Genomic DNA, 26,821 nt, shown 5'->3' on the forward strand with positions numbered 1-26,821 from the left:
GCAGGCTTGGGAGACCATATGGGATGCCAGGATTTGAACCGCCGGCCATCCTGTGTTGGTTGCATGCAAGGCAAACACCTTACCACTGCTATTGTTCTGGCCCCTGTTTTAATTTTTTAAATATCACCTGTGTCCTAATCTAATAATGAGTCTTCATGTCCTTTGCTAAGGAAACCCATTGGCAACAGGTGAACTTAGATTTCCCCCATGAATTTGGAGCATCCCCAGAATCTAGGGTATGAAAGAACAGCAAAATCCATGTATTTCTGAAAGCAAAACAACTGTTAAAAGCACTCTGTGGCCTTTAACATTTGTCTAATTATACAACACATTTATTTTATCTTCCTTTACTCTCCTATTAAGGAGATTATAGTAGGTACTTAATACTGTTCCTTCCTCCAAGCAGAGAAATAGAAGTGATAGACAAGCAACCTGTTGAAGATCACATAGCTAAAAAGTAATGAAAACAGGATTCAAACTTAGAACTTATCTGAATCCTGAATTGCACTCAGGATGAGTATGCTTGTTCCAGAAAGGGAAAAAAGTGCTCTAGGAATTAAGAAAGCAGAAAATACTGAATTTGAAAAGAATCTTTCTTTTTTTCTTTTCTTTTTTTTTCTTTCTTTTTTTTGTTTGTTTTTTTTGTTTGTTTGTTTTTGGGGGGGTCACACCCAGCAGCGTTCAGGGGTTACTCCTGGCTCTGCACTCAGAAATTATTTCTGGCAGGCAAAGGGGACCATATGGGATGCCAGGATTCAAACCACAGTCTGTCCTGGATCGACTGCATGCAAGGCAAATGCCCTACTGCTGTGTTATCTCTCCAGTCCTTTATTTTTTTGCTTGTCCTTTTTGTTGTTATTGTTGGTTTTTTGGTTTAGGGGCCACATCCAGCCATGCTCAGGGGTTCCTTCTAGCTCTATTTTCAGGAATCACTCTTGGTGGGCTCTGGGGACCATAGGGGATGCTGATGATTGAACCTGGGTCATTTGTGTGCAAGGCAAGTGTCCTACCCATTGTGCTATCACTCCAGCCCTTCTTTCCATTTCTTATTTTTTTTCCTCTCTCTCTCCTTCCTTCCTCCTTCATGTATTCCTTTAGACACTGGGCAGAGATCCTTAATGGTTGTTTTTATTTATTATGTAGGGAAATAAAACCCAGGCAACTTCAAATATGTAAGACATTACTCTGCCACTAAGATTATTGCTTTTGGTAATTTTTCCTTTGAGGACCACACCCAGCAGTTTCTCTGACTATGCTCAGGGAACATTTGTGATGGTACTTGGGGGACCATATGTGGTATCAGGAATGGAATTAGGTTCGGTCATATGTAAGAAAAGTACCTTAACTATGTTGTACTATCATTGTTTTTTGTTTGTTTGTCTTGGGGCCACACCTGTAGATGCTCAGGGGTTACTCCCGGTTCTGCACTGAGAAATTACTCCTGGAAGGCTCAGGGGACCATCTAGGATGCCAGGGATTGAACCTGGTCGCCTACGTACAAGACAAATGCCCTACCTGCTGTGCAATTGCTCTGTCCCTCCCCCACCCATTGGTTTTTATAGATGAGGATTAGGGTTGTGTTCCCCATACAGAAGTATCCCAGTGAGAGCTGAGCAGTTGCTGGAAGTGGAAGAAGGTATCTAACAATCCTAGTACAATTACAGGAAACTTGATGGGGAGTCTGTGGTATGTGGCTCAGCTGACTGCACAGACCAGGTTTCCACCAACTAACATGTCCATGTTCCCTCTACAGGCCAGCATTCTTCCATGGTAGAGGTACTCAGTGACTCCTGACTGTTTAGGGCATTTTATACAACAGTTATATTTGGGGGTATATTTATCTAGACTTCATATCTAAAGGTTCCTGGGTGGCTATAAAATCTATAGAATCTATGGCCATAATATATCACACCATATTTTTTTTTTTTTTTTTTGTTTTGCTTTGTTTTCTGGGCCATACCTGGTGACACTCAGGGTTTACTCCTGGTTATGTGCTCAGAAATCGCTCCTGCCTTGGGGGACCATATGGGATGCTGGTGGATCGAACCACGGTGCCTTACCACTTGCACCACCACCTCGGCCCATTTTTTGTTTGTTTGGTTGTTTTTTTTTTTTTTTTTTTTTTTGAGGGTTTACACCTGGCTGTGCCCAGGGGTTACTATTGGCTCTGCGCTCAGAAATTGCTCTTGGCAGGCCCGGAGGACCATATGGGATGCCAGGAATTGAATTGGGGTCTCTTCTGTGTTGGCCATGTGCAAAGCAAATGCCCTACTGCTGTGCTATCGCTCTGGCACCCCCCAGACCATATTTTTGGTTTTGTGGTATTATTTTGGGGCCACCCCCAGCTCTGCTTAGGCTTATTCCTGGCTTATTTAGGCTGTGTTCAGAAATCACTCTGGCAGTGCTCAGGAGCCACATAGGATGCCCAGAATTGAAACAGGATCAATTACATGCAAATCAAGCATCCTATCCTATCCTATCCTATCCATTGTCCTATATCTCTGTACTATCATTTTTTACATACAATAAGTATAGGGAATGGTGACTTAATTGCTTAGAATGATTCTGGATACAATCTAGCTATAAGGTCAAGATTTTGTAACAAGTAAGATTTTTTTTTAAAACAATAGTATTTATCGGACTGGGGAGATAGATAGCTCAAAGGGCTGGAGTACATGCTTTGCCCCAAGTTCAATTCTCAGCATCTGATCCCCTGAACTACCAGAAGTGACCCTGAAGCACTGCTAGATGTGACCTGGATAATAAAAAAATAAATACTAAGCTTTATTTATTTTTATTTATTTTGGGGTTTTGGGTCATACCCCAGCAAGGCTCAGGGGTTACTCTTGGCTCTGCACTCAGAAGTTGCTTCTGGCAGGCACAGGGGACCATATGGGATGCTGGGATTCAAACCACCATCTGTCCTGGATTGGCTACGTGCAAGGCAAACACCCTACCGCTGTGCTATCTCTCTGGCCCAACTATTGAACTTTAAATAAAGTTCCAGTGCTATTAATTCTATATAATTTATCTTAGTTAGGGGCTGGAGCGGTGGTGCAAGTAATAGGGCTTCTGCCTTGCACACTCTCACCTAGCATGGACCACGGTTCAACCCCAGCGTTTCATATGGTCCCCCAAGCCAGGAGTGATTTCTTTTTTTTTTTTTTTTTTTTTTGGCCACACCCGGCGGTGCTCAGGGGTTACTCCTGGCTGTCTGCTCAGAAATAGCTCCTGGCAGGCACGGGGGACCATATGGGACACCAGGATTCGAACCAACCACCTTTGGTCCTGGATCGGCTGTTTGCAAGGCAAACTCCGCTGTGCTATCTCTCCGGGCCCCAGGAGTGATTTCTGAGCACATAGCCAGGAGTAACCCCTGAGCATCACTGGGTATGCCCACCCCCCAAAAAATAAAATATCTTAGTCCTAACCACAAACTTATGGAAGTTGATTTTAACTAATTCTATGTAAAATGTGGGAAAATTAAATAACAGAGCTAAGAGTAAGGTGTTTGCCTTGGACGGGGCTGAACCTGGACACACCCGGGTTCAATTCCCGGCATCTCATATGGTTCCCCCAAGCATGCCAGGAGCGGTTTCTGAGTGCAGAGCCAGGAGTAACCCCTGAGTGCCGCTGGGTGTGACCCAAAAACCAAAAGAAAAAAAAAGATAGAACTGGTAGATAATTTGCCAGGATGTTATGACTGATTTTTTTTTTTTTTTTTTTTTTTGGTTTTTGGGCCACACCCGGCGGTGCTCAGGGGTTACTCCTGGCTGTCTGCTCAGAAATAGCTCCTGGCAGGCACGGGGGACCATATGGGACACCGGGATTCGAACCAACCACCTTTGGTCCTGGATGGGCTGCTTGCAAGGCAAACGCCGCTGTGCTATCTCTCCGGGCCCTGATTTTTTTTTTTTTTTTTTGAAGTATAACATTTCCCATTTCTAACTGGCAACCAAGAGGAGTAGTGAGGGTTATTGTGTGGTCAGAGAGTGGGGCATAAAGGAGGCATAGAGAGGCACTAGAGGAGAGACCCTGGAAGGAATAACCTAAGAGTGAGATCTGGGGAGACCTTAAATGTCTGTTACAGAAAAAGTTGCAGAAAAACTTATATAAATAAATTAATTAAAGTTTCTATTTGTCAACACAGAGTGTGAGCTATAGGTATAGTTGTACTGAAATAGCACGAGACTGTTTGGGAAACATTTGAGGTCCCAGGGATATTTAGGACTTTTCAACTTCTATATCACTTTAGACTATCTTGTGTTTTAGGCTCTAGCATTCAATTTGAAACTGCTCAAATGTTAACTGGAGGAGAGTGTGAAAATTGCTTCTTGAATTTGTACTTCAATATATTTTTTTTAACCTGAGGAATTAGAATGTGATTCATTCAGGATGAAAACACTTTTAAAGCTCTTATTGTTCTCAAAGAAAACTCTGAGACAGAATCTAGCTAGGAGACTTGTCAAAACAAACATTTAGGTGAATAGAGACTTTGACCCTCACTACCTCCCACAGGGCGATAATAAGTAGCTACCATTTACTGAGGATTGCTCTGCACCAGACCCTGATCAGTAATTTATGGATGGATGTGCTCATTTATGCCCCTGAAATAATGGAGAAAGAATGGGTTGAAACGATTCAGTCATTACATAGTGTAGAAGCCATGATTCCTACTCAGGTCACCAGTCTCCAAAGTGCTCCCAGCATGGAGCACTGGCAGTGGACACAGGGATCCTGTTGTTGCTTCCTGTCTGCAGGGACCAGAGAACTCAAGAAACATTTGAGTTAAGCTACTACTGGCAGGATTATAATATGTTCTCTCAAAGAGCAAAATGCCATAGTTATGAGGGACTAGCAGGAAACCTTAGGGTTGGCACAAGAAAATAGGCACCCAGCAGGTAAGCATGGCGCCCAAGAAACTGAACTAAGCAGTCCCATTTTTATTTAGAAAAGCATCAACAAAAACACCCTGTACCCAGATCAGATGACCTAAAGGTGACATTTTTTTTGAGTCAGATCAGCTCAGTGGCCTGGCACCAAAGGAGATGTTCCCTGCTTGTGGCCTTTTCAGCTACTTTGCTACCAAAGTGGTCCCTTTTCCTCCAAGGGTTAATCCTGCAATAGGCTGCCTTCAAAGACACATGTCAATATATATACATATATTTTTTTGGTTTTGGCAACACACGGTGGTACTCAAGGATTATTCCTGGCAGGCTTGGGGAACCATATGGGATGCTGGGGATGGAACCTAGTCGACCACATGCAAGGCAAACACCCTACCTGCTGTGCTGTTGCACTCCAGCCCATCACTGAATTTTTGTTGTTTGAGGTGAGAAGTGGGGATGTCAGAAAAGTAGACATGGACGGCATGGTGTGCTAGAGGTAAGGTGCCTGCCTTGCCTGCGCTAGCCTTGGACGGACCGCAGTTCGATCCCCCGGTGTCCCATATGGTCCCCCAAGCCAGGAGCGACTTCTGAGCGCATAGCAAGGAGTAACCCCTGAGCATTACTGGGTGTGGCCCACCCCCCAAAAAAAGTAGATATAAGGGGACAGCCCACAAAATATATTGTTAGTGACCCCAGACAATCAATTAGAAAACTGATAGGCAAGAGACTATTTCCTCTGAATTTTTAGCTCTCATCCGAGTGTGCAGGGGGTCGCATGTCTAGTTAATTCCCTTCCCACCAGATACCCACACAATACCTCAATCCCCTGTTCTTTCAAAGTCTCTCATTCAAGAACTAAAGCTGGTCAACTATTGACTGTCTGCCCTGGGAAGAGGGGTGGAGTTTGCTGGTCATAGGATTTCCAGATCATTCCATTTTTTAACATCCAGCTCTCATTGAACTCATAATACTGAACTCTTGCTTAGCACTGGTGAATTTATTTCTAAGAAGCAAAATTGCCCCTCAAGTCTATTTTAAGCTGTATTATTTATAGAGTGAATAAAGCTTGCTCTCACAGACTTTTATTGATCACATCTCATGCCTCATCTTTTTCACTATCTTTGTGCTGGGTTGTTCTCTCCTTTAAATATCCTGTGATGTCACTTCTGAGGAGAGGGATTCACAATATGTTGAAAAGGTTCCAGGCAGTCAAACACAGAACTGCACATTTGGAAGGTGGATTACCCAGATTATTGTTGTTGCAGAATTATTAATTTACCTTTCTCACCTAAATCTGTATATACAAAGAGAGCTCTTAAAGGTGATCATTTGCTTGTGTGAAATGCATATAGGCTTTTAGCTGCTATTTTAGAGCATAGTTTTGCATCAAGTATCTAGTTAAGCAACTGACATAGACTGAATTGCCTTAGGGATAAGGAAGTATGTGCTAAGTGGGGCTAATGCTGGAAATGGAAACTACGTAATGAATTTTCCCGTGATTTGCATCAGTTGTTAAGGAAAGGGAGGTAAGGGCCCGGAGAGATAGCACAGCGGAGTTTGCCTTGCAAGCAGCCGATCCAGGACCAAAAGGTGGTTGGTTCGAATCCCGGTGTCCCATATGGTCCCCCATGCCTGCCAGGAGCTATTTCTGAGCAGACAGCCAGGAGTAACCCCTGAGCACCGCTGGGTGTGGCCCAAAAACCAAAAAAAAAAAAAAAAAAAAAAAAAAAAGGAAAGGGAGGTATTGTCCAGTTAGAGCTCATTATATATATTTTAGGACAGTCTTGAGTTTGCGAACTACTTCCCTATTTACAAACTGTATTCTGATGCAAATGTGCTGTTTACTTCACCATATAATGGAAGTTGCTTTAAATGTATTAAAAGAAAGACTGTATCATATAGTCTATGTTTGATAAATATTAGATTTTCGTTCCTTAGGATTCCTACTTTACCACACTCATTTCTGGTCAGCCTCTCACCTGCACTCCCACCACACCCATGTGCACACTGTTGGACACATTTATAGTCACACTCACACTTTTACACATACTCATAAGAACTGATCAGTTAAACCAAGTCTGGCCTGCTCCGTGACCAGCCTTGACCATCCCACAATGCATTTTCTTTGTTTTCTGTCGATGTGAGTCTACTTACTCATTAGTGTCAGTTTTATGCTTCCTCTCTTCCAGGAAGCTTTCTCTGTACAGTCCATGCCAGTGACCAGTGACCTTTTCCATGCCTTACTTGCAATAGCCTTTTTGCAACTTGTTTGCTTGGTGTTGCCAGCTCTGTGACCATATATGTCTTCACATAGTCCTTTGAACACAGAGACAGGGACTCAACCTTGCTCATTTCTACATCTCCACTTAGTATGTAAGTGCTTAGAAAGTATTTGTTGAGGGGCTGGAGCAATAGCACATCAGTAGGGCATTTGCCTTGCATGCGTCCAACCCTGGGCCTACTCTGGTTTGATTCCTGGCATCCCATATGGTCCCCCAAGCCTGCCAGGAGCAGTTTCTGAGGGCAGAGCCAGAATAAACCCTGAGTGCCCCAGGGTGTGGCCAAAAAAAATAAATAAAAATAAATAAATAATAAAAAGAAAGTATTTGTTAAATAACAACAAAAGCAAATCATCCAGGTGAAGATATGGGAAGAATAAAGAAGCTGACTAGAAGTGACTTAGGGAAAGTGGGAAAGTCTTGGGTACTTTGATGGCAACGGGATGCAGTAAATTTGTACATCAGTTTCATAACTGTTAATATTAATATAACTTTGTTACCTAAAAATGATAATCTGTAAATTTTTGTTTGTTTATGGGTCACAAATCACTCTTGGTGCTCAGGGGACGATATGAGATACCAGGGATTGGAGAGAGGGAGAGGGAGAAGGGGAGAGAGAGAGATAGAGAGAGAGAGAGAGAGAGAGAGAGAGAGAGAGAGAGAGAGAGAGAGAGAGAGAGAGAGAGAGAGAGACTCTTTGGCTGCCAAGATGCCTATCTCAGTGACTGTGTGTGTGTGGTGGGTGGCTCCATGTAGTTCATTAAAAGTCCATGCATGAACAAGTGCTTTCCAGTTACCTTCTAAAGTAAGCATGTAGAGTGGGTGCTCAATAAATACTTGCGATGCAATTACCTGCTGGCCGCCCACATTCAGCATCTAAAAATTATACCTAGACAAGCAGACAGATGACTCATAGAATGCCTCATGGTCCTGGCTCTGCATTGCTATTTCGGAGCCAAGCCTCTAAAGCAAACCCTTTGGATTCTTTTAGGGCTGGTCTCTATCCCTGCTGAATTTAAGTTCTAGCATTCATTATATTTGCTAACAGACCCCAGTTATAAAGTGTCTTGTCCATAGGTGGTTTCCTTTGACCCTCATGATAACCCTGTGAGGCAGGAGCAAGCAGGATGTGCCTCTGGAATATACATGTCGCCTGGCTTGTGATCTCAGATCTTGCACTCTGTGGCTCTTGGCACCATTGGTCTAGTTTCGTCCACTGTGCTGCAAGCCATTCCAAATAGTGTAACTGCACATTCTGAACTTCCATACTGCCCAAAGGAAGGGAACAGGTTTCCTGGGCTGTGTGCTGGAAGCTAACCCTGCAATTCCCTGAGGATGCTGTTCTTTCAGACCCCAGGGAGAGCAAGCACAGGGGGAGATACCTGTGGTGCTTCCTGGTCTGCCATGAGGATCAGAGCTCAGCCTCTAGTCTCTCTGAACCACTTCCTATTTTCAAGCTGTCTCCTTGTCCTGATTGTGACAGTTCCAAGAGCCTCCTTCCATAGAGAAGGTCTGCCTTGATCTTCACACCCTGTGGAAATAGAACCTTTGAGATCCAAGTAGAAATTTTGCTTGATTAGTTTTTGTTTTTGGTCACACCTGGTAGTGCTCAGGGATTACTCCTGGCTGTCTCCTCAGAAATAGCTCCTGGCAGGCACGGGGGACCATATGGGACACCGGGATTCGAACCAACCACCTTTGGTCCTGGATTGGCTGCTTGCAAGGCAAACGCCGCTGTGCTATCTCTCCAGGCCCAAGGCCAAAATCTTTAAGTTTTAAATTCTGTAAGTGTTAAAATTTTTAATTCTAGGGGCCGGCAAGGTGGCGCTAGAGGTAAGGTGTTTGCCTTGCAAGCGCTAGCCAAGGAAGGTCCGAGGTTCGATCCCCTGGCATCCCATATGGTCCCCCCAAGCCAGGGACGATTTCTGAGTGCTTAGCCAGGAGTAACCCCTGAGCATCAAACGGGTGTGGCCCAAAAAAAAATTTTTTTTAACTCTGTGACCTTGGAAATGCTTTTATTCTTTTTAAAACTTTTTATTTTATTTTATTTATTTTTGTGGTTTTTGGGTCACACCCAGCAACGCTCAGGGGTTAATGCTGGCTCTGAGCTCAGAAATTGCTCCTGGCAGGCTCTGGGGACTATATGGGATGCCGGGGATCCAATCCAGATCTGTCCCACAGCGTCTGCATGAGAGACTAACATCCTACCACCATGCTATCACTCTGGCTCAGTTTTTTTAATTTAAAATATTTTATTTTTTTGTCCACACCATGGCAGTCAGGGGTTATTCCTGACTTTGCACTCAGAAATCACTCCTGGCAGGTTAAGGAGACCATATGGAATGGAACCCAGGTTGGATACATTCAAGGCAAACACCCTCCCCACTGTGCTATTGTTCCGGCTCCATTGTTCTTGTTCTTGTTTGGACCATATCCAGTGGTGCTCAATGGTGCTCATTGCTCTCTATATTGGATAGTTCCTCCTACAAATGCTTAGGGGGCCATGCTGTACCAGGGATCAAACCAGGGGCTCTAATCCATTTAGTTATCTCTCTGGCCCACCTAAAAATTCTTTGGCTACAGTATTCTGGTGTAGACAGACCTGAATGTGTGAGTAAGGCCTTAATAGGTATTGGCCCACAGGTGGGGAGTTAATGCATGGCAAATATGGATCCTCTCAATTTCAGCAATTTTTCCAGTGAAGACTTGCCCACTATTAACAACTTGGCCCCTTTTTAACAAACTGGTTTGCTTTTCTTTGATAGAACAAGTCAGACTGGGCCTCAGTGTCCAGGCATGCTAGGGCCCATCTTTCACTAAAGACAATCCATGTAATAAAAGTATTATTTTCTGACTTAGATGGATAAAAGAGAGGACTGAAATCCTGGCCTCAAGTACCTTGACTATTAGAAGGCCACTATCTAGTTCTTTTTTTGTTTGTTTTTTGTTTTGGTTTTGGTTTTTGGGCCACACCCGGTGACGCTCAGGGGTTACTCCTGGCTATGCTCTCAGAAGTCCTCCTGGCTAGGGGGACCATATGGGATGCCGGGGATAGAACCGCGGTCCATCCTAGGCTAGCGCTGGCAAGGCAGACACCTTACCTCTAGCACCACCACGCCGGCCCCCACTATCTAGTTCTTGAACTATTTTATTGTCTAAGAAAAAAGGTGGAGGGACCCTTTTCCCCCCAACTGTGATTAACTTTCTTCTCATCAAGAATGGGGTCATTGTGGCTGGAGCTATAGCACAGTGATAGGGCATTTGTCTTGCATGCAGCCAACCTAGGACAGACCTTGGTTCAATCCCCGGTCCCTCAAGCCTGCCAAGAGCAATTTCTGAGCACAGAGCCAGGAGTAACCCATGAACACCTCCAGGTATGACCCAAACCCTTCCCCTCCCTCCCCAAGAAAAGAATGGGGCCATGGCGGGGGATGGCTCATTGGGCTGGAGCACATGTTTTGCATACAATAGGCCAAGGTTGTATCTGTACATGGTCCCCTTAGTATCACTAGGAGTAACCTTTTACCCCAAGCTGGGAGAAGCCCCTTGGATATGGCCCCCCAATAAAAATGGGGATCAAAGAAGCTATTCAAGGAAGTAGACTACATTTAACACATGCCTTATATGTGTGAAGCCCTCAGTTCTGTAACAACACACATACTAAAAAAGCTCAGTGCTTGAGGTAGAAAAGCCTCTCCTCAGGTTTCTCCTTATCAGAGCCACTCTAGAAAAGCTTCATTTGGACAATGTCCAAGGTTAGAGCCATAAGTCTAAGTATGTTGTGCAACATCCCAAGGAAGGCAGTGTGGATTAGGGAGGAACTCCAGGCCAAGAGTCCAAGGACTTGGCTTCTGAGCCAGAGCCTGTACCCTGTACATATGTGATTGGATCATATCTCTCCTCCTCTCTGACATCAGTCTTCATAAAGGTAAATAGGAATGATAGTATCTGCCCTGTGCACCTGAATGAGTACTTACAGGAACCTGGTAAGATCATAGATGTGAACACTTTGTGAATTGCCATTAAACGTTTTGCAATAGAAAGGAGGAGTAAAATCTGTTTTTTTTTTACTTAGTGTCTTCTGTGAACCAGATGATTGAGTGGGACCTATAAAGTGGTTATTTTCATGTGAACCAAAAAGGCTTGAGGCTGTGAAAGATTTTGTGTCTAATGCAACTACTGTTAAAGCACTCATTGGGTTAGGCCAATAACAGACATTCTGCCTTACCAAATATGGGCAATAATAGCTCCTTCACTTCTCCCACTTGGAAAGTAGGAATTACAGTTACCCTCCTTTCTTTCTCTATAAATTGGAGATGGCCATAATAGCCCATCTGCTCTCTCTAGCAGCAAAAAGAGATGCTTTGTTCTGCTCACCGTGCACATTGGACAAAATTCACAGGACATGAAGGTTCCAGGAAAAGTCTATGCCATTACTTTGTGCAGATAGGTTCTAGTTTGCTGTCAGACATTAATTCAGTCAACTTTTCTTTGTTTTTTGGTTCAGTTCTAGGGATCAGGTGCCCTACCATTGAGCCAGAGCTCCTGACCCATATTTAATAGAAATTTGTGGGAGTCTTGGGGCCACACCTTGCCAGGAACTTGAAGGTTACTCTGCAGTGCTAGTGTGGCTCCTGGGCTTAGTCAGCTCTAAGAAGTAAGTCTCTCCAGCCCTTACTTGGTAAACTTGATGGATTGTCTTGAATGGGTCAGGCCACAGGCCAGGAAAGCAGCACAATCTCTTCTTACCGGTTTGCCATAATTATGGGAGGTAAATATTAACTGTGTGTTCGCACTAACAATTGTGCACTGTAAGAATTACTTTTTTGTGGGGGAGGCAAACACAGCAACTTGGGGTTACTCCTGGCTCAGCACTCAAGGAGTTGCTCCTGGCAGGGCTGGCTGAGGGCAGAGCATATGGAATGCTGGGGATGGAACCCAGATTGGTTGTGTTAAACTATCTCTCTGACCCCTAGCTATTACTTTTGAGTAAATGTTCTCTTCACCTCCAGAAGGCCTCCTCTGAGTAGCATTCCTCAGAGGTTGCTAAGATTGATGTTATCTGAGTTTTATTTGCTATGTGGCAGCTTCTTAGTATAGGAACAGCTGTCCTCTTCTTCCTGTTTCTTAGTGCACACTTTGGGCTTTAAAAAATTCTTTTTGGGGGGAGGGGGAAGGAGAGCTAGCACAGCTATAGGGTGCTTGCCTTGCATGCAGCTGACCCAGGACAGATGGTGGTTCAAATAACGGTATCCCATGTGGCCCCCTGTGCCTGCCAGGGGCGATTTCTGAGCACAGAGCTAGGAGTAACCTCGGAGTACTGCTGGGTGTGACCCAAAAATAAACAAAAAAAATTTTTTTGTTTGTTTGGTTTTGGTTTTTGGGTTACACCCGGCAGTGCTACGAGGTTACAGCTGACTCTAAGCTCAGAAACATTCCTGGCAGACTCGGGGGACCATATAGGATGCCAGAGATGGAACACGAGTTGGCCTCGTGCAAGGTAAATACCCTTCCCACTGTGCTGTTGTTCTGGCCTCTAAAATTATTCATTTTTAGATTTAGTATTTATAATCTGTTTTTGTTTTTTCGGTTTTTGGGTCACACCCGGTGGTGCTCAGGAGTTACTCCTGACTCTATGCTCAGAAATCGTTCCTGGCAAGCTGAGGGGACCGGGATGTCTGGGATCTGAACCACTGACCTTACCTCCATGCTATCTCTTCGGCCCCAGTATTTGTAATCTTTTTTTTTTTGGGGGGGGGCACACCCGATCGTGCTCAGGGGTTACTCCTGGCTGTCTGCTCAGATAGCTCCTGGCAGGCACGGGGGACCATATGGGACACCGGGATTCGAACCAACCACCTTTGGTCCTGGATCGGCTGCTTGCAAGGCAAACGCCGCTGTGCTATCTCTCCGGGCCCCAGTATTTGTAATCTTAAGTAAAAACTCAGATGGGGTAGAGGAAGACCCAGTTTTATAAAATGAGAACTTTGGGAGCTGGAGAGATAGTATAGCAAGGATTTGCCATGCATGCAGCTGAATCTGAGCATTCCCCCCCCCCCCCCCGCACACACACACACACACACACACACACTGGTCATGAAAAAAAAAAAAAAACCACAAGAATGAGAACTCTCATCCCAGGACCAACATAGGATGAGCTCTACTACTATTCCAACAACTCCATGGAAGAGTTTTTTAAACTTCATTTAAACTCCATGGGTTACAAAGTTACTCCTAGTATAGTAGTTTCAACACCAATTCCAATAATGTGATAGAAGGACATTTTCTATCCAGAAATATGAGAGTCCAGACATAGTCCAGACACAATGATTGTCAGTGAGACACTTTCCACCTTCCAGACTTGGGGTGGAACCACATTCTAGAAACTTAGGAGCACCATCAAGACAGAAGTAATGATGGTCCCTACTGCAGTGTTTGTTTTCCAAGAACTCCCCAAAGGTTATTGACCTACTTCATTCTTGAAAAGATGTAATCTTTCCATATTCTCCCACTTTCTTCCTCTCCACAGCCATTTCAATAGCTTTGATAAAAACCTGGCCAACCCCTCTTAACTTTTAGCACCTGAAGGACCAAAGTCAAACCTTGTTTTCCTTCAGTATTGTTTTTCTAACCTCTTGAGTTTAGATTTATAGCCCTGACTGTATTGCTCTCCTTGGCTGTCTTCTAAATGCCCTAGAGATCAGTCCTGATAAATTCCTGCTTGGCCAGGGATTTACCATCATCTTTCAACACATTATCAGCCCCTGCTTTCATTCTCAGCTCTCAGCACTGGATGTCTAGCCATCGGCAGGTTTACTCTGCAGAGGAAAGACAGGGTGTCTGTCCTGAGTTCTGGGATGCTGCCAGGGGCCATATGATACCTACTAACCCAACATTCATTCCTCAAATACTAAGGGGGACATGCCATAGAGAAAAGAACTGAAAAATCTTCCTTTAGAATAGGCATGAAGAAGTAGAAAGGGAAGCACATCTAAGAATTTTTAACACCTGGGGCCAGAGAGATAGTGCGATGGGCAGGGCACTTATCTTGCATGTGGTCAATCTAGGTTTGATCCCCGGTATCACACACCAGGTGTGGCCCAAAATCAAACATAAGAATGGGTAATGCTATGAATCTATATGAATGCTATGAATCTCTCTGCCTGATATAAGACTTCAGAGTTGAAGGAGGGAGCCTGGGATGGTACCTCAGTTAGTTGAGGCCCTAGATTGTTCCACCACCACCAATAACAGCAACAAAATCTTTGTTTGTGGGGCCGGGCGGTGGCGCTGGAGGTAAGGTGTCTGCCTTGCCTGCGCTAGCCTAGGACGGACCGCGGTTCAATCCCCCGGCGTCCCATATGGTCCCCCAAGAAGCCAGGAGCAACTTCTGAGTGCATAGCCAGGAGTAACCCCTGAGCGTCACAGGGTGTGGCCCAAAAACCAAAAAAAAAAAAAAAATCTTTGTTTGTTTGGTTTTTTGTTTTTTTTTTCTGGGTTTTGGGCCACACCCGTTTGACGCTCAGGGGTTACTCCTGGCTATGGGCTCAGAAATCGCTCCTGGCTTGGGGGGACCATATGGAACACCGGGGGATTGAACCAAGGTCCGTCCTATGCTAGCGCTTGCAAGGCAGACACCTTACCTCTAGCACCACCTTCCTGGCTCCTGTTTTTTGTTTTGAGCCTCAGGCTCAGGGATTACTTCTGGCGATGCTCAGGGGACCCTATGGGATGTTGGCGCTCAAATCCTGGTTGGCCTCGTGCAGGGCAAGTGCCCTCCCCTTTGTACTATTGCTTCCGCCTCAATAACAGCAACAACATTTTTTAAACTTTATTTATTTATTTATTGGGGGTTTTTTTTTTGAGAGGGGGCACACCCTGTGGTGCTCAGGGACCACTCCTGGCTCTGCACTCAGAAATCACCCTGGCAGGCTGGGGGACCGTATGGGATGCCCAAAATCCAACCGGGTTCCTCCCGGGTCACCGCATGTGAGGCAAATGCTCTACTACTGTGCTATCTCTCCGGCCCCCAACAACAAAATTTTTTTAAATGCAAATGAGGGGCCGAAATGATAACACCACACAGCAGTAGGGCATTTGCCTTGCATGCGGCTGACCTGGGATGGACCAAGGTTGGATCCCCGGCATTCCATATGGTCCTCCAAGCCTGCCAGGAGCAATTTCTGAGCGCAGAACCAATAGTAACCCTTGAACACCACTGGGTGTGGCCCAAAAAATTAAAATAAATAAATAAATAACTAAAAATGTGAATGAGGGATTATGTCCATTAGTTTCAGGATTATGCACAGTATACACAGCCATGTTCCATCGCAAGATTATTAGCCCTCAGTGAAGGAGAATTGTGACCGCAATGTGCTTCTTCTTCATTTGGCCATGGCCCCATGCTCAATGAACTTTATTTAATTAATTTATTTTGAGCTTTGAGGCCACACCTAGCAATGTTCAGAGCTTAGTCCTAAATTGTAGATTTACTGCTTCTGTTCCCATCTGGCCCTCTCCTGTTACTCATATCATGATGTGGAAATTAGAAAAGGGGTAGGGCACTCTGCTTCCCAGAATATGATAGAATGTAATTGTTAGACAGTGGAAGAGTTACACCCAGGTCCTCATAAATGCAAGGCATGTGCTCTATCACTGTGCTCTAACCACATATCCCAGGCCCTCCCTTATCCTGGTGGCCTGGGGATAAAATACCAAATTTTGGTGCAGAAGTGAAAGTTTCAGGATTCGATTGGGGTTGAGTTGTAGTTGAGTTCCATAAGTTAGTTTTGAAAAGGTAAGTTTATAGCAGTGTCACAATCTGTCTCTCTCTGAGCCCAGAATGGAATCTAAACCTTAAGAGATGGCAGCGGGGCTGGAGAGATAGCACAGTGGCATTTGCCTTGCCGATCCAGGACCTAAGGATTTGCCGATCCAGGACCTAAGGATTTGCCGATCCAGGACCTAAGGTGGTTGATTCGAATCCTGGCGTCCCATATGGTCCCCTGCCTGCCAGGAGCTATTTCTGAGCAAATAACCAGGAGTAACCCCTGAGCACCGCTGGGTGTGGGCCCCCCCCCCAAAAAAAAAAGAGAGAGAGAGAGATGTGGCAGGGATTTTAGGTGGCTTCAGAAAGCAGAAAAACATAACTGAACTTACAGTTCTCCTCTCCAGTTCTCTGCCTCCCCTCAGACCAGCGTTGGTGCAGCTGGTGGGATGGGGATTGCTCTCAGAGCACCTGTCCAATAGGCTCTCTTCATACCTTGAATCATAAGAAATGGACAAAAAGAAAGCTCAGGCATGGAGATGCTCATCTACTGCCTTCTTCCTGCCCATCACAAACATCCCAACGGCCCATCATCCACTCTTAATGCCAGTCCCATCAGCTTCTACATGTGGAAGCAGGGGCGCATGCAGAGAACATTGGACTGTGCGTAAGGGGAATGTTCTCTACATTCGCTTGTGTCTCATGTGAGCTGTGAGCTAGAAAATTAGTCCTTAGCCCTCGGTGGCTTCATCCTGTTTTTATATTTTTGCTTTTGTGCCATACGCAGCAGTTCTCAGGAGTTACTCTTGGCTCTGCACTCAGAAATTACTCCTGGCTGGCTCTGGAGACCATCTGGATGTCAGGGATCAAATCCATGTCGGCCGGCCACATGCAAGGCAAATGCCCTTCCTGCTGTGCTATTACTCGGGCCCCCCCCTTTGTGGCTTAATATCTTTGTTTGAGACCTAGAGAATCCTCTGCCCCCCTGCTTTTCTTCCTCTTCCTGAATTCCAGAAGGCTTTTGTGAGGGTCACTTGAAACAATGGGGGGAGTGACCTCTGGAAGGACACAATACTAAGGGTTTAGTCATCTCTGTGCCCTCCTATAAACCTCTTCCAAATTGCTAACTCCTATTAGAGGCTCTTTTATGACTCTTACCAAGGTGGGGCTATCCTTTCATGGGTAGAGGTTACTTCTAAGAGAGTGACAGTGCTCCAGGACTTGAAAAACTCTGGCCAAGGGGTGTGGCCAGGTACCTGCCGTTCTGCCCTTCGGCTCATTCCTAAATCATTCTAACTGGTTATTATCCAGTCTGAGCACAGCCTGCCTTTCCAGTCCTGCTATTGATAGCCAGTATTTTTTTTTTTTTTGGTTTTGGGGTCACACCTGGCAGTGCTCAGGGGTTATTCCTGGCTCTATGCTCAGAAACCGCCCCTGGCAGGCACAGGGGACCATATGGGATGCATGATTCAAAACACCGACCTTCTGCATGAAAGGCAAATGCCTTATCTCCATGTTATCTCTGCCCCCAATAGCCAGTCTTTTTTTTTTTTTCCGGCCACACCCATTTGATGCTCAGGGGTTACTCCTGGCTAAGCACTCAGAAATCGCCCCTGGCTTGGGGGGACCATATGGGATGCCGGGGGATCGAACCACTGTCCATTCCTTGGCTAGCGCTTGCAAGGCAGACACTTTACCTCTAGCGCCACCTCGCCGGCCCCACCAATAGCCAGTCTTAAACCTTGCCACTATGGGTGGACCTTGTGAGAGGGGCCATGTCTTCAGCTCTTGGCTATACTTCTTATTATATGGACAACATACTGGTAGCTCTGAGACTCTGTTCCTTCATCTGTAGAATGGGAGCAAATGCTGAGATTTATTTTGGTACTACATTGCCTATAGTGCACAGATGCTACTTTAAGCCCAGTACTTTGGGGGAGGGGGGTGTTTGTCACTCAAAGTGGTTCTCAAGGAAATCATATAATTTGAACCAAGGGGATCAAACCAGGCCTCTCTTACAGAGCTGAAGAGCTATTTCCCCAATTCCTAAAATGGGATAAATTATTTTTTTGTTTTGGTTTTGTTTGGGGTGGGGGCACACCAGGTAATGCTCACTATTCATTCCTGGCTTTATATTCAGAAATTACTCTGGTAGGGAGGCCGGAGTGAAAGCACAGCGGTATGGTGTTTGCCTTGCATGTTGCCGACCCAGGATGGACCTGGGTTCCATTCAATATGGTTCCCCATGCCTGCCAGGATCAATTCCTGAGCACAGAGTCAGGAGTAATCCCTGAGTGCTGCCGGGTATGTGGCCCAAAAACAAACAAAAAGAATAAAAGGAATCACTCCTGGTGGTACTCACTAATGGGATGCTGGGGATTGAACCCTAGTCAGCCACGAGGAAGGCAAATACCTTAGTCACTGTATTAGCTCTCTGGCCCCTAAAGTGGGATAAATTCTATCTGACCCCATGGTGTGTCTTGTGAGGACTAATGGGCAATGGAAAGAACATGGCATGTTCATCCTGGTCATAAGCATCCACTGTCTGCCCCTTTGTCCCCTCCTAGGGGATCACCACTCACCACCCACTCAGCATCCCAGTGATGTGAATGTGATTTGTACCTCCTGCGGAGCCCCCCCTATATATAAATGCTCTGACTATGCCTCATCTCCCCTTGATCCCTCACATAGGAAACATCATTGGCTCTGGAATCTTCGTCTCCCCGAAGGGTGTGCTGGAGAATGCTGGCTCCGTGGGCTTTGCTCTGATCGTCTGGATCTTGACGGGACTTATCACGGCTGTGGGAGCCCTGTGCTACGCAGAGCTTGGCGTCACCATCCCCAAATCTGGAGGGGATTATTCCTATGTCAAGGACATTTTTGGAGGACTGGCCGGGTAAGAGGATCTGCAGTGCTCTGCATGGTGCTAGAAGCTGAGGCTGGGATAGGTTTTCCAGTGTGCTGAGGAAAAAAAAAAATAGCTGGGATTTCTGCTATTGTAGCCCTGAGAGTGGCAGAGCAAGGGGAGGTGTTGTTGTCATCCCTCTGTTGATCTAACTTGTCAAGATTGTAAGAGAAGAGCAAACTAGAATTCCACTTCAGGCTAACCTCAAACAATATTATGTACCTGGCAATGCAAAGCCCACCACACTATTCCTGGGTGGAGGGAGTTGACCAAATCAGGTAGCTACCAGGGCTTGCTCCTTGCTCGATGCTCATATGTGGAACCATATGTGGTACCAAGGATCAAGCTAGGTTAAGCTACATGCAAGGAAAGTGTCTTAAACCCTGTACCATTTCTCTGGCCTAATGCAAAGCTCCTTCCATCTGAAGTAAGAGTAGATCCATCTCACATTATCAGGTATGAAGACCTCCCTCTCCAGCCAGACCCTCATCTAAAATTTCCTCAACTTCCACAGTCGTGCTACTGAAGAGCTTTAGATCAAGAGACCACTAGTGAGCTTAAGGAGATGGGGGACATTTGCTACACGTTCCCCCCCCACTCATGCCTTTTCTCTAACAGTTTTTTTTCTTTGGGGGGGGGTCACACCCGGCAATGCTCAGGGGTTATTCCTGGCTCTAAGCTCAGAAATCGCCCCCGCCAGGCTCAGGGGACCATATGGGATGCCGGGATTCGAACCAGCGACCTTCCGCATGCAAGGCAAACACCTTACCGCTGTGCTATCTCTCTGGCCCCTCTCTGACAGTTTAAGTCTTCACACTATTAACAAGACCAGGGGGTGATGGGGCCAAAGAGATTGTACAGTTGGTAGAGCACCTGCTTGCATAAAGTCACCTGGGTTTAATCTTTGGTATCCCCTATAGTTCCCCATATGCAGGTGATCCCTGAGTACAGCCAGGAATAAGTCCTAAGCAAAGCTGCATATGACACCAAACATCTATCCTAGATGTCCCCCCCCCAAATAACTGGGGTCATAATTTTTATTTTCCACCATTGGATGCTGGAGGGGTGGACGCAGCCTGGTAGATAGATTCAGGTTTGTTTTGTTTATTTTTGGGTTTTGGGCCACACCCGGTAGTGTTCAGGTGTTACTCCTGGCTTTGAACTCAGAAATCACTCCTAGCAGGCTCTGGAAATCATATGGGATGCCAGGGATTAAACCTGGATTTGTCTTGGATCAGCAGCATGCAAGGCAAACACTCTACTGCTGTGCTTTTGCTCCGGCCCCGGTAGATAGGTCTGAAAGGAGAGGGAAGGGAGAGAGAACGCCAACATGTATGTTCCGCGAGTTGAAACTTGGCTCTTCCTCATTAAATCATTTTCCTGTGATTATGGAGGGCTGGGTATCTATCTGAGTGGAGGCTGGGCTCCTGAGCTGCTTTAAAAACAAGAAAGAAAAGGCGCCCTTTAGCCTACTGGCCTCTCCCACTGTGCCCGGTCTTGCCAGGACTTCCCCTACTGCCTTCTGAATTCCCATCATGCCTTGCAGGGGTTATGGGGGTCTTGGGCTACCTCCACTCAAGCTCTGTCTTGTTCCCCTTGCAGGTTCTTGAGGCTGTGGATCGCTGTCCTGGTGATCTACCCAACCAACCAGGCTGTCATCGCCCTCACCTTCTCCAACTATGTGCTGCAGCCTCTCTTCCCTACCTGCTTCCCCCCAGAGTCTGGCCTTCGGCTCCTGGCTGCCATCTGTTTGTGTAAGCGACGGCTCTCAACCTTCCTGGTGGTCCTCTTGTCTCTGGGTCTCTTTTCTCTTCCTCTTTAGAGTGTTTGTGTGTGTGATGGTGGGGGGGTAGCTGGAACCAGAAGCAATGGGACATGATAGCGCAGGAAGCCTTGTGCTTTTTGCCCATGGGCTGACACATGATGGTGGGAATGAGGGCACGTGACTGTGGTCACTGCAGTTTCAGTCACGTACACACAGACGCAGCTTCCTTCTCCTCCTTTTTTTTTTTTTTTTTTTTTTTTTTGGTTTTTTGGGTCACACCCGGCAGTGCTCAGGGGTTACTCCTGGCTTCATGCTCAGAAATTGCTCCTGGCAGGCACGGGGGACCATATGGGACGCCGGGATTTGAACTGATGATCTTCTGCATGAAAGGCAAATACCTTACCTCCATGCTATCTCTTTGGCCCTCCTTCTCCTCCTGATGCTGCTGCTTGTGTGTCTTAAACAAGAGACCACCTTTACCCTCCAAAAGAAATCAAGAAGCCTGAGACTGTTTAGGCCACTAGCAAAGAGAGAAACTAGACCATAGGATGGCCTAGGCAGCTGGGCACTAAGTCCCTCTCCCCTTAGGTAAGTGACGCCTGTCTGGAAATCTGTGGTGGTACAGTCCAGTGGTTATCCCCCTAGGCTGGCAGGTGCAAACTCTCTCAGAAGATAAGAATGCTCCCTGCCTCTAGATCAACCTCTGAAAGGTATATTGTACACCCACCCCTCACCTAGATGCTATTATCTAGGGGGGAAACTTAGAAACTTAGTAAAAATCCTTATCTCTCCCTTCCAAGTTCAACAAATCTTATCTGACTTCTGCCTCCTGAGTAGAGAAAGAAGTGATCTTGCAGTGTAAGGAACTGACCTTGTCTCCCAGAGTTGGGAATTTTGTGCTATTCCAGCTATCCTCAGTATAATGGTGGGGGTGGGAGTAAAGGTTTTGGCCCTAGACATTAAGCCAGGCAGGATCACACACTCTGAGGCTTGTGTCTACCTGAGCCACATCCCAACCCAGGAATTTTTCAGCGTCCTTGAGATTATGTGTTCCAGTACGTTCCATTTTTAATGAGCAAAGAATTCTTTATAAACCCAAGTTTATTGCTCCCTTTTCCTTCGAGGGAAATAGAAAACAATTCCTCTCCTCATTCTGTCTTCGCCCTTCCTCCTGGGTATACGTAAAGGGGACTTTGGCAGCACCCTCACCCCCACAAGACTTCTCCACACAATGTGCTCCTGCTCCACAAAAGTGGCTGTTGTCTTTGTTGGGTACTTTGGGGGGGGGGTTTGGTTGGGGTTTTTTTGTGGGGAGGAGTACACCCAGCAGTGTTCAAAATTTACTCCTGGGCCGGTGAGGTGGCGCTAGAGGTAAGGTGTGTCTGCCTTGCAAGCGCTAGTCAAGGAAGGACCTCGGTTCGATCCCGGCGTCCCATATGGTCTGCCCAAGCCAGGGGCAATTTCTGAGCGCTTAGCCAGGAGTAACCCCTGAGCATCAAACGGGTGTGGCAAAAAAAAAAGAGAAAGAAAAAACTTACTCCTGGCTCTGCACTCAGTGATTACTCCTGGCCATGCAAGGCAAGTGCCCTACCCACTGTGCTATCACTTTGGCCCAGTTTGTTTTGTTTTGTGGCCACTCTGAATGGTGCTCAAGGTTTACTTCGGACTCTGCTCAGAGTCCTGGTGGTGCTTGGGAAACCTTAGGAGTCTCAAAGATGGAAGGAATCCCAGTCAGTCGCATATAAGGCAAGGGCTCTCCTTATTGTACTATCACTCCAGCCCCCTCTTGAATACTTTGTAAGTTTGGAACCTGCTTCTTTAAGATCCTCAGTGGTCTCTTAAGGGACCTGGTGAAATAGAAAGTGGGTTGTCAGGAAGGCTTGATAGTGACTTAACTCCATGCTGGTATCTCTCATGTTGACACCCTTTATCGGCATCCAGCTACGGTACGATGGTTCCACAGGCAAGCCAGTTGCATCAAGTCAGTCCTGTGTTGTTTGAAAACAGATCTGAGGGTAGTACAGCCCTTTTGTATTACTGAGAGAAGCAGTGAGAGAAGCACCCTCAGGCTTGGGGTGACCTGAAAGTATTTATATCAGTAGCTCTGCTTTCTGCTGTGTCATTTTGGCATACTGATAAGCGCTCAGCCACTGTGTGGTGAGCGTTGGAGAGGCAAGAAGCTGTGCCGGATTGCTGGCAAGCATATGGGAGAAGGAAGGCATCAGTGCAGGGGGCAGGTGTGGTCCAGTCCTTGGCCAGGTTTGCTATTGGGTGGGAGGAGATGAGGTCAAATCCTAGATCAGATGAGAAAGGATGGTTCAATGATCCAGATGGAGGTGGAGAGGCAAAACCTGCTGAAACTGGCTTGTTTGCACATCTGCCTGGGAAGGGGGAGAGAGAGAAGAAAGAGGGAAGGAGAGAGAGAGAGAGAGAGAGAGAGAGAGAGAGAGAGAGAGAGAGAGAGAGAGAGAGAAGAGAGAGAGAAGGAGCTGCAGATGCAGATCAGGCTTCTGCAAGGCAGTGGCCTCTCAGTTATTCTATTATTTAGGTCAAAGCTGATTATTCACTGCTGAGTCGGCAGAATATTCTGAGCCACCAGTCAGTAAAAAAAAGAACACATTTTACATTTTAATTAAATAAAAAGCCTTTCTCCCTCCTCCAGAGCTGGCGTATCAGTGGGAGGAAGGGGGGTGAGAATTGAGTTTTGATTTAGTGCCTTCTTGCTTGAGTAATTCTCATTCTTTCTCGTATTCTTTCCCCTTTTCCATCATTCATTCATTCTTTTTTCTTTTTATTATTTAATAAGTAAATGATGATATGTTTTTAGGTAAAGGAGACTGGGAAGGGGCCAGAGAAAGAGAGTACAGGTGCTTGCCTTGCACAAAGTTAACACAGGTTCAGTCATGGCACTCACATGGTCTCCTGAGCCCTGACAAGAGGGATCCCTATGTAGAACCATGAGTAAACCCTGAGGATCAATGGGTTTTCTCTATGATCCCCCTGGAGTTGGGGGATAATAGAAATAACATAGCAGAAAAAACACCTTGCATGCCATTGACCCCAGTTGGATCCCTGGTGCGCCATATGGTTTCTCTAGCACTGCCAGGAATTTTCCTTGAGCAAACAGGAGTAAGCCCTGAATACTGTCAAGTGTCCACACCCCCACCCAAAAATAAAGCCCTTCCAGGAGCTAGAGATAGTATAGCAGGTAGGGAGGTTTCTTACCTTGCATACAGCCAACTCAGGTTCAATTCCTGGGGGTACTATTTCATATGGCCCATTTCACACAGCCAAACTAGGTTCAATCCCCGACTCCCTCAATACCTTCAGAAGTAAGTCCTGGGCCCAGAGAGATAGCACAGCGGCGTTTGCCTTGCAAGCAGCCAATCCAGGACCAAAGGTGGTTGATTCGAATCTCGGTGTCCCATATGGTCCCCCGTACCTGCCAGGAGCTATTTCTGAGCAGAGAGCCAGGAGTAACCCCTGAGCACTGCCGGGTGTGACCCAAAAACCAAAAACCAAAAAAAAAAAAAAAAAAAGTAAGTCCTGAATACAGCCAGATATGCAATTCCCCCCAAAAAATTGCATCCAATCACTCATGTCTTTGATTATGCAAACCACGTACTGATAGGTTAGGACTCCTTCTTGGCATTTTTAGGGGGCCATGTGGGATGCCAGTGACTGAACTCAGGTCGAGCACGTGCAAGGCAAGCGCCCTACCCGCTGTTCTATCGCTCTGACCTCTCATGTCTTATAAGTGAAATTTTATATGATATTTATGTATAAAAAAGCATATTATAGATAGGATTCAGTATTACTCCTAGTTTCAGACATTCACTGGGGGGTGCTAGAAACTATCCCCTGAAGAGAAAAGTAACTGTAACTGTTTAAGCAAAGTTGTCCCAGAAACACAGAAGAAGCTGGGATTGTCAGCACTCTCCTACTGGTGCTTTTTTTTTCTGAATTTCACTTGGGGTGGGGGCTGCTTCTCTTCCCCCAGTGGAAATTATCCTTATTATTTGGAGATGGGAACCTGTCAAGCATGTGAATTAATTTTTTCTTCTCATACCCTCACTGTTCCCTGAATGTCTTTTACTAGAAAAGGCTGCACCTCCCTTCTAGCTCCAGGGAAGAGGAATGTTCTGTGTGTTTGGGTGGTACGAACTGCCTCCTCTCTGGTTTTCTCTAGTCACTGAGATTCCTAAGAGGTTGGTTTTCCAGAGCTTCCTATTTCTCCTTCCTTGAGCAATTTGGAAGGGAATGCCCCTGCATATGTTCTTTTTAACCTTGAGTTGTTCTGTTATTCCCCTACAGAATTTCTAGGTGCTTGGTGCAGGAAGCTGCGATAGATAAACTCCTGAGTTGTTTTTGCAAGTTTCTTGCAAATTAGTCCCTTGATATTGGAAAGTTCAACAGTCATTCCTAATTTGTAACTCCCTTAACCTCAATTCGTGTTCCTTTGTGGTTTTACATTCTCTGATACAAACTTCTTCGTATGTAGGGCTGGAGAAGTTGTAAGATAAGGATTAAGGCACTTGTCTTGTGTGTGGCTGATGCCAGTTTGATTCCTGGCACCACATGGTCCCTCAAGCCCCACTGAGAATAACTTTCCACAAGTGCTACCAGGTAGCACACTTGTCTTGCCCTGGTACCCTAAATGATCTCCCAAGCTCCTGACCAGAAGGAGCTTTAGGTGAAGGAGTAAGTTCTGAGCACCCTGGGTGTAATGCAAAAAACAAACACAAAACCCCCAAATCAAATATAACTATAAAGCTGGAGGGATTAATTCAAAGAACACATGCAGTGCATGCTCTAGGCCCTGGGTTCAATCTCTGACCAGATTCCAACACAACTAGGTATGGCCCTGGGGGCCCCAGGCTCCCAAACACACTATCATCATTTTGATTAAAATTCAGGACTCTGGGGCCGGGCGGTGGCGCTAAAGGTAAGGTGCCTGCCTTGCCTGCGCTAGCCTTGGACGGACCGCGGTTCGATCCCCCGGTGTCCCATATGGTCCCCCAAGCCAGGAGCAACTTCTGAGCACATAGCCAGGAGTAACCCCTGAGCATTACAGGGTGTGGCCCAAAAAAAAAAAAAAAAAAAAAATTCAGGACTCCAACATGCAGCTCACCTGGGTTTCATCCCTGGCATCCATCTCTGACATCCCATATGGTTTTCCAACCCAGCCAGGAGCGATTTCTGAGCACAAAGGTAGGAGTAATCAACCCCGGAGTGCCATAAGGTGTGGGGGGGAAAAAAAAAAGAAAGGAACTGTGCCTGCCACATGAGTCACACCCTGACCTCTATTTTTTTTTAATCCCCCCCCCTTTTTTTTCCTCCTATTTTGGGATAAATTGGAAGTGCTTTGGGCTATTCCTGACTCTGTGCTCAGAAGTAACTCTTGGTGGGGCTGGAGAGGTGCTAGAGGTAAGGTGTCTGCCTTGCAAGCGCTAGCCTAGGACGAATCTCGGTTCAATCCCCTGGTGTCCCATATGGTCCCCTTCAAGCCAGAGGCAATTTCTGAGCGCATAGCCAGGAGTAACCCCTGAGGTTCAAACGGGTGTAGCCCCACCCCCACCCCCCAAAAAAGAAGAAGTAACGAAGAGATCTTGTGCAGTGTTGAGGATTGAAGAATTGTTAACTATACAAGTGCCTTAACCACCCTGTGCCATCTCTCTGTTCCCTTTGTATCCTTATTTTTCTTGTTTTTGTTTTTTGGCCACACCTGGTGATGCTCAGGTATTACTCCTGGCTATGCGCTCAGAAATCACTCCTGGCTTGGTGAGCCATATGGATGCCGGGGATTGAACCCAGGTCTGTCCCTGGGTCAGCCATGTGCAAGGCAAACACCCTACTGCTGTGCTATCGTTCCGGCACTTTTTTTTTTTTTTTTTTTTTTTTCAAAAACAAAGTGGGTTTATTCCAAAGCTCTGGGGCTCCCGGGGACAGCCATGTGGACTAAAACTGTAAGCCTCCGGCCCCTCATTTTTCACCTTTTTGTTACTTTAAGACTAAAATGAACTGTGGTTGTAGCTCAGTGGTAGAATACTTGAACTCTGGGCTCAATCCCCAGATCTAAAACAAAACCAACAAATCAACAAGAAATAACCGAAGTCACCCTACTTGCTATACAATCTTTCTACCCCAAAATAAGTAAAATATTAAAATTACTCTACAGGAACTGGAGTGATAGTCCAGCAGGGAGGGCACTTGCCT

The 26,821-nt window shown here is 46.0% G+C and overlaps 1 protein-coding gene across 1 annotated transcript in view; it reads left to right on the forward strand.

Moving 5' to 3' along the window:
* The window catches only part of SLC7A8 (solute carrier family 7 member 8), a 73,970-nt gene that overhangs the window by 8,778 nt on the left and 38,371 nt on the right, over nt 1–26,821 (forward strand). The window contains 3 exon segments of the mRNA XM_049768734.1: nt 18,627–18,831; nt 20,443–20,592; nt 20,663. Coding sequence (XP_049624691.1) covers nt 18,627–18,831; nt 20,443–20,592; nt 20,663 — 356 coding nt within the window.

This window comes from Suncus etruscus, chromosome 2 (genome assembly GCF_024139225.1).
Source record: "Suncus etruscus isolate mSunEtr1 chromosome 2, mSunEtr1.pri.cur, whole genome shotgun sequence".
NCBI classification, from domain to species: domain Eukaryota; kingdom Metazoa; phylum Chordata; class Mammalia; order Eulipotyphla; family Soricidae; genus Suncus; species Suncus etruscus.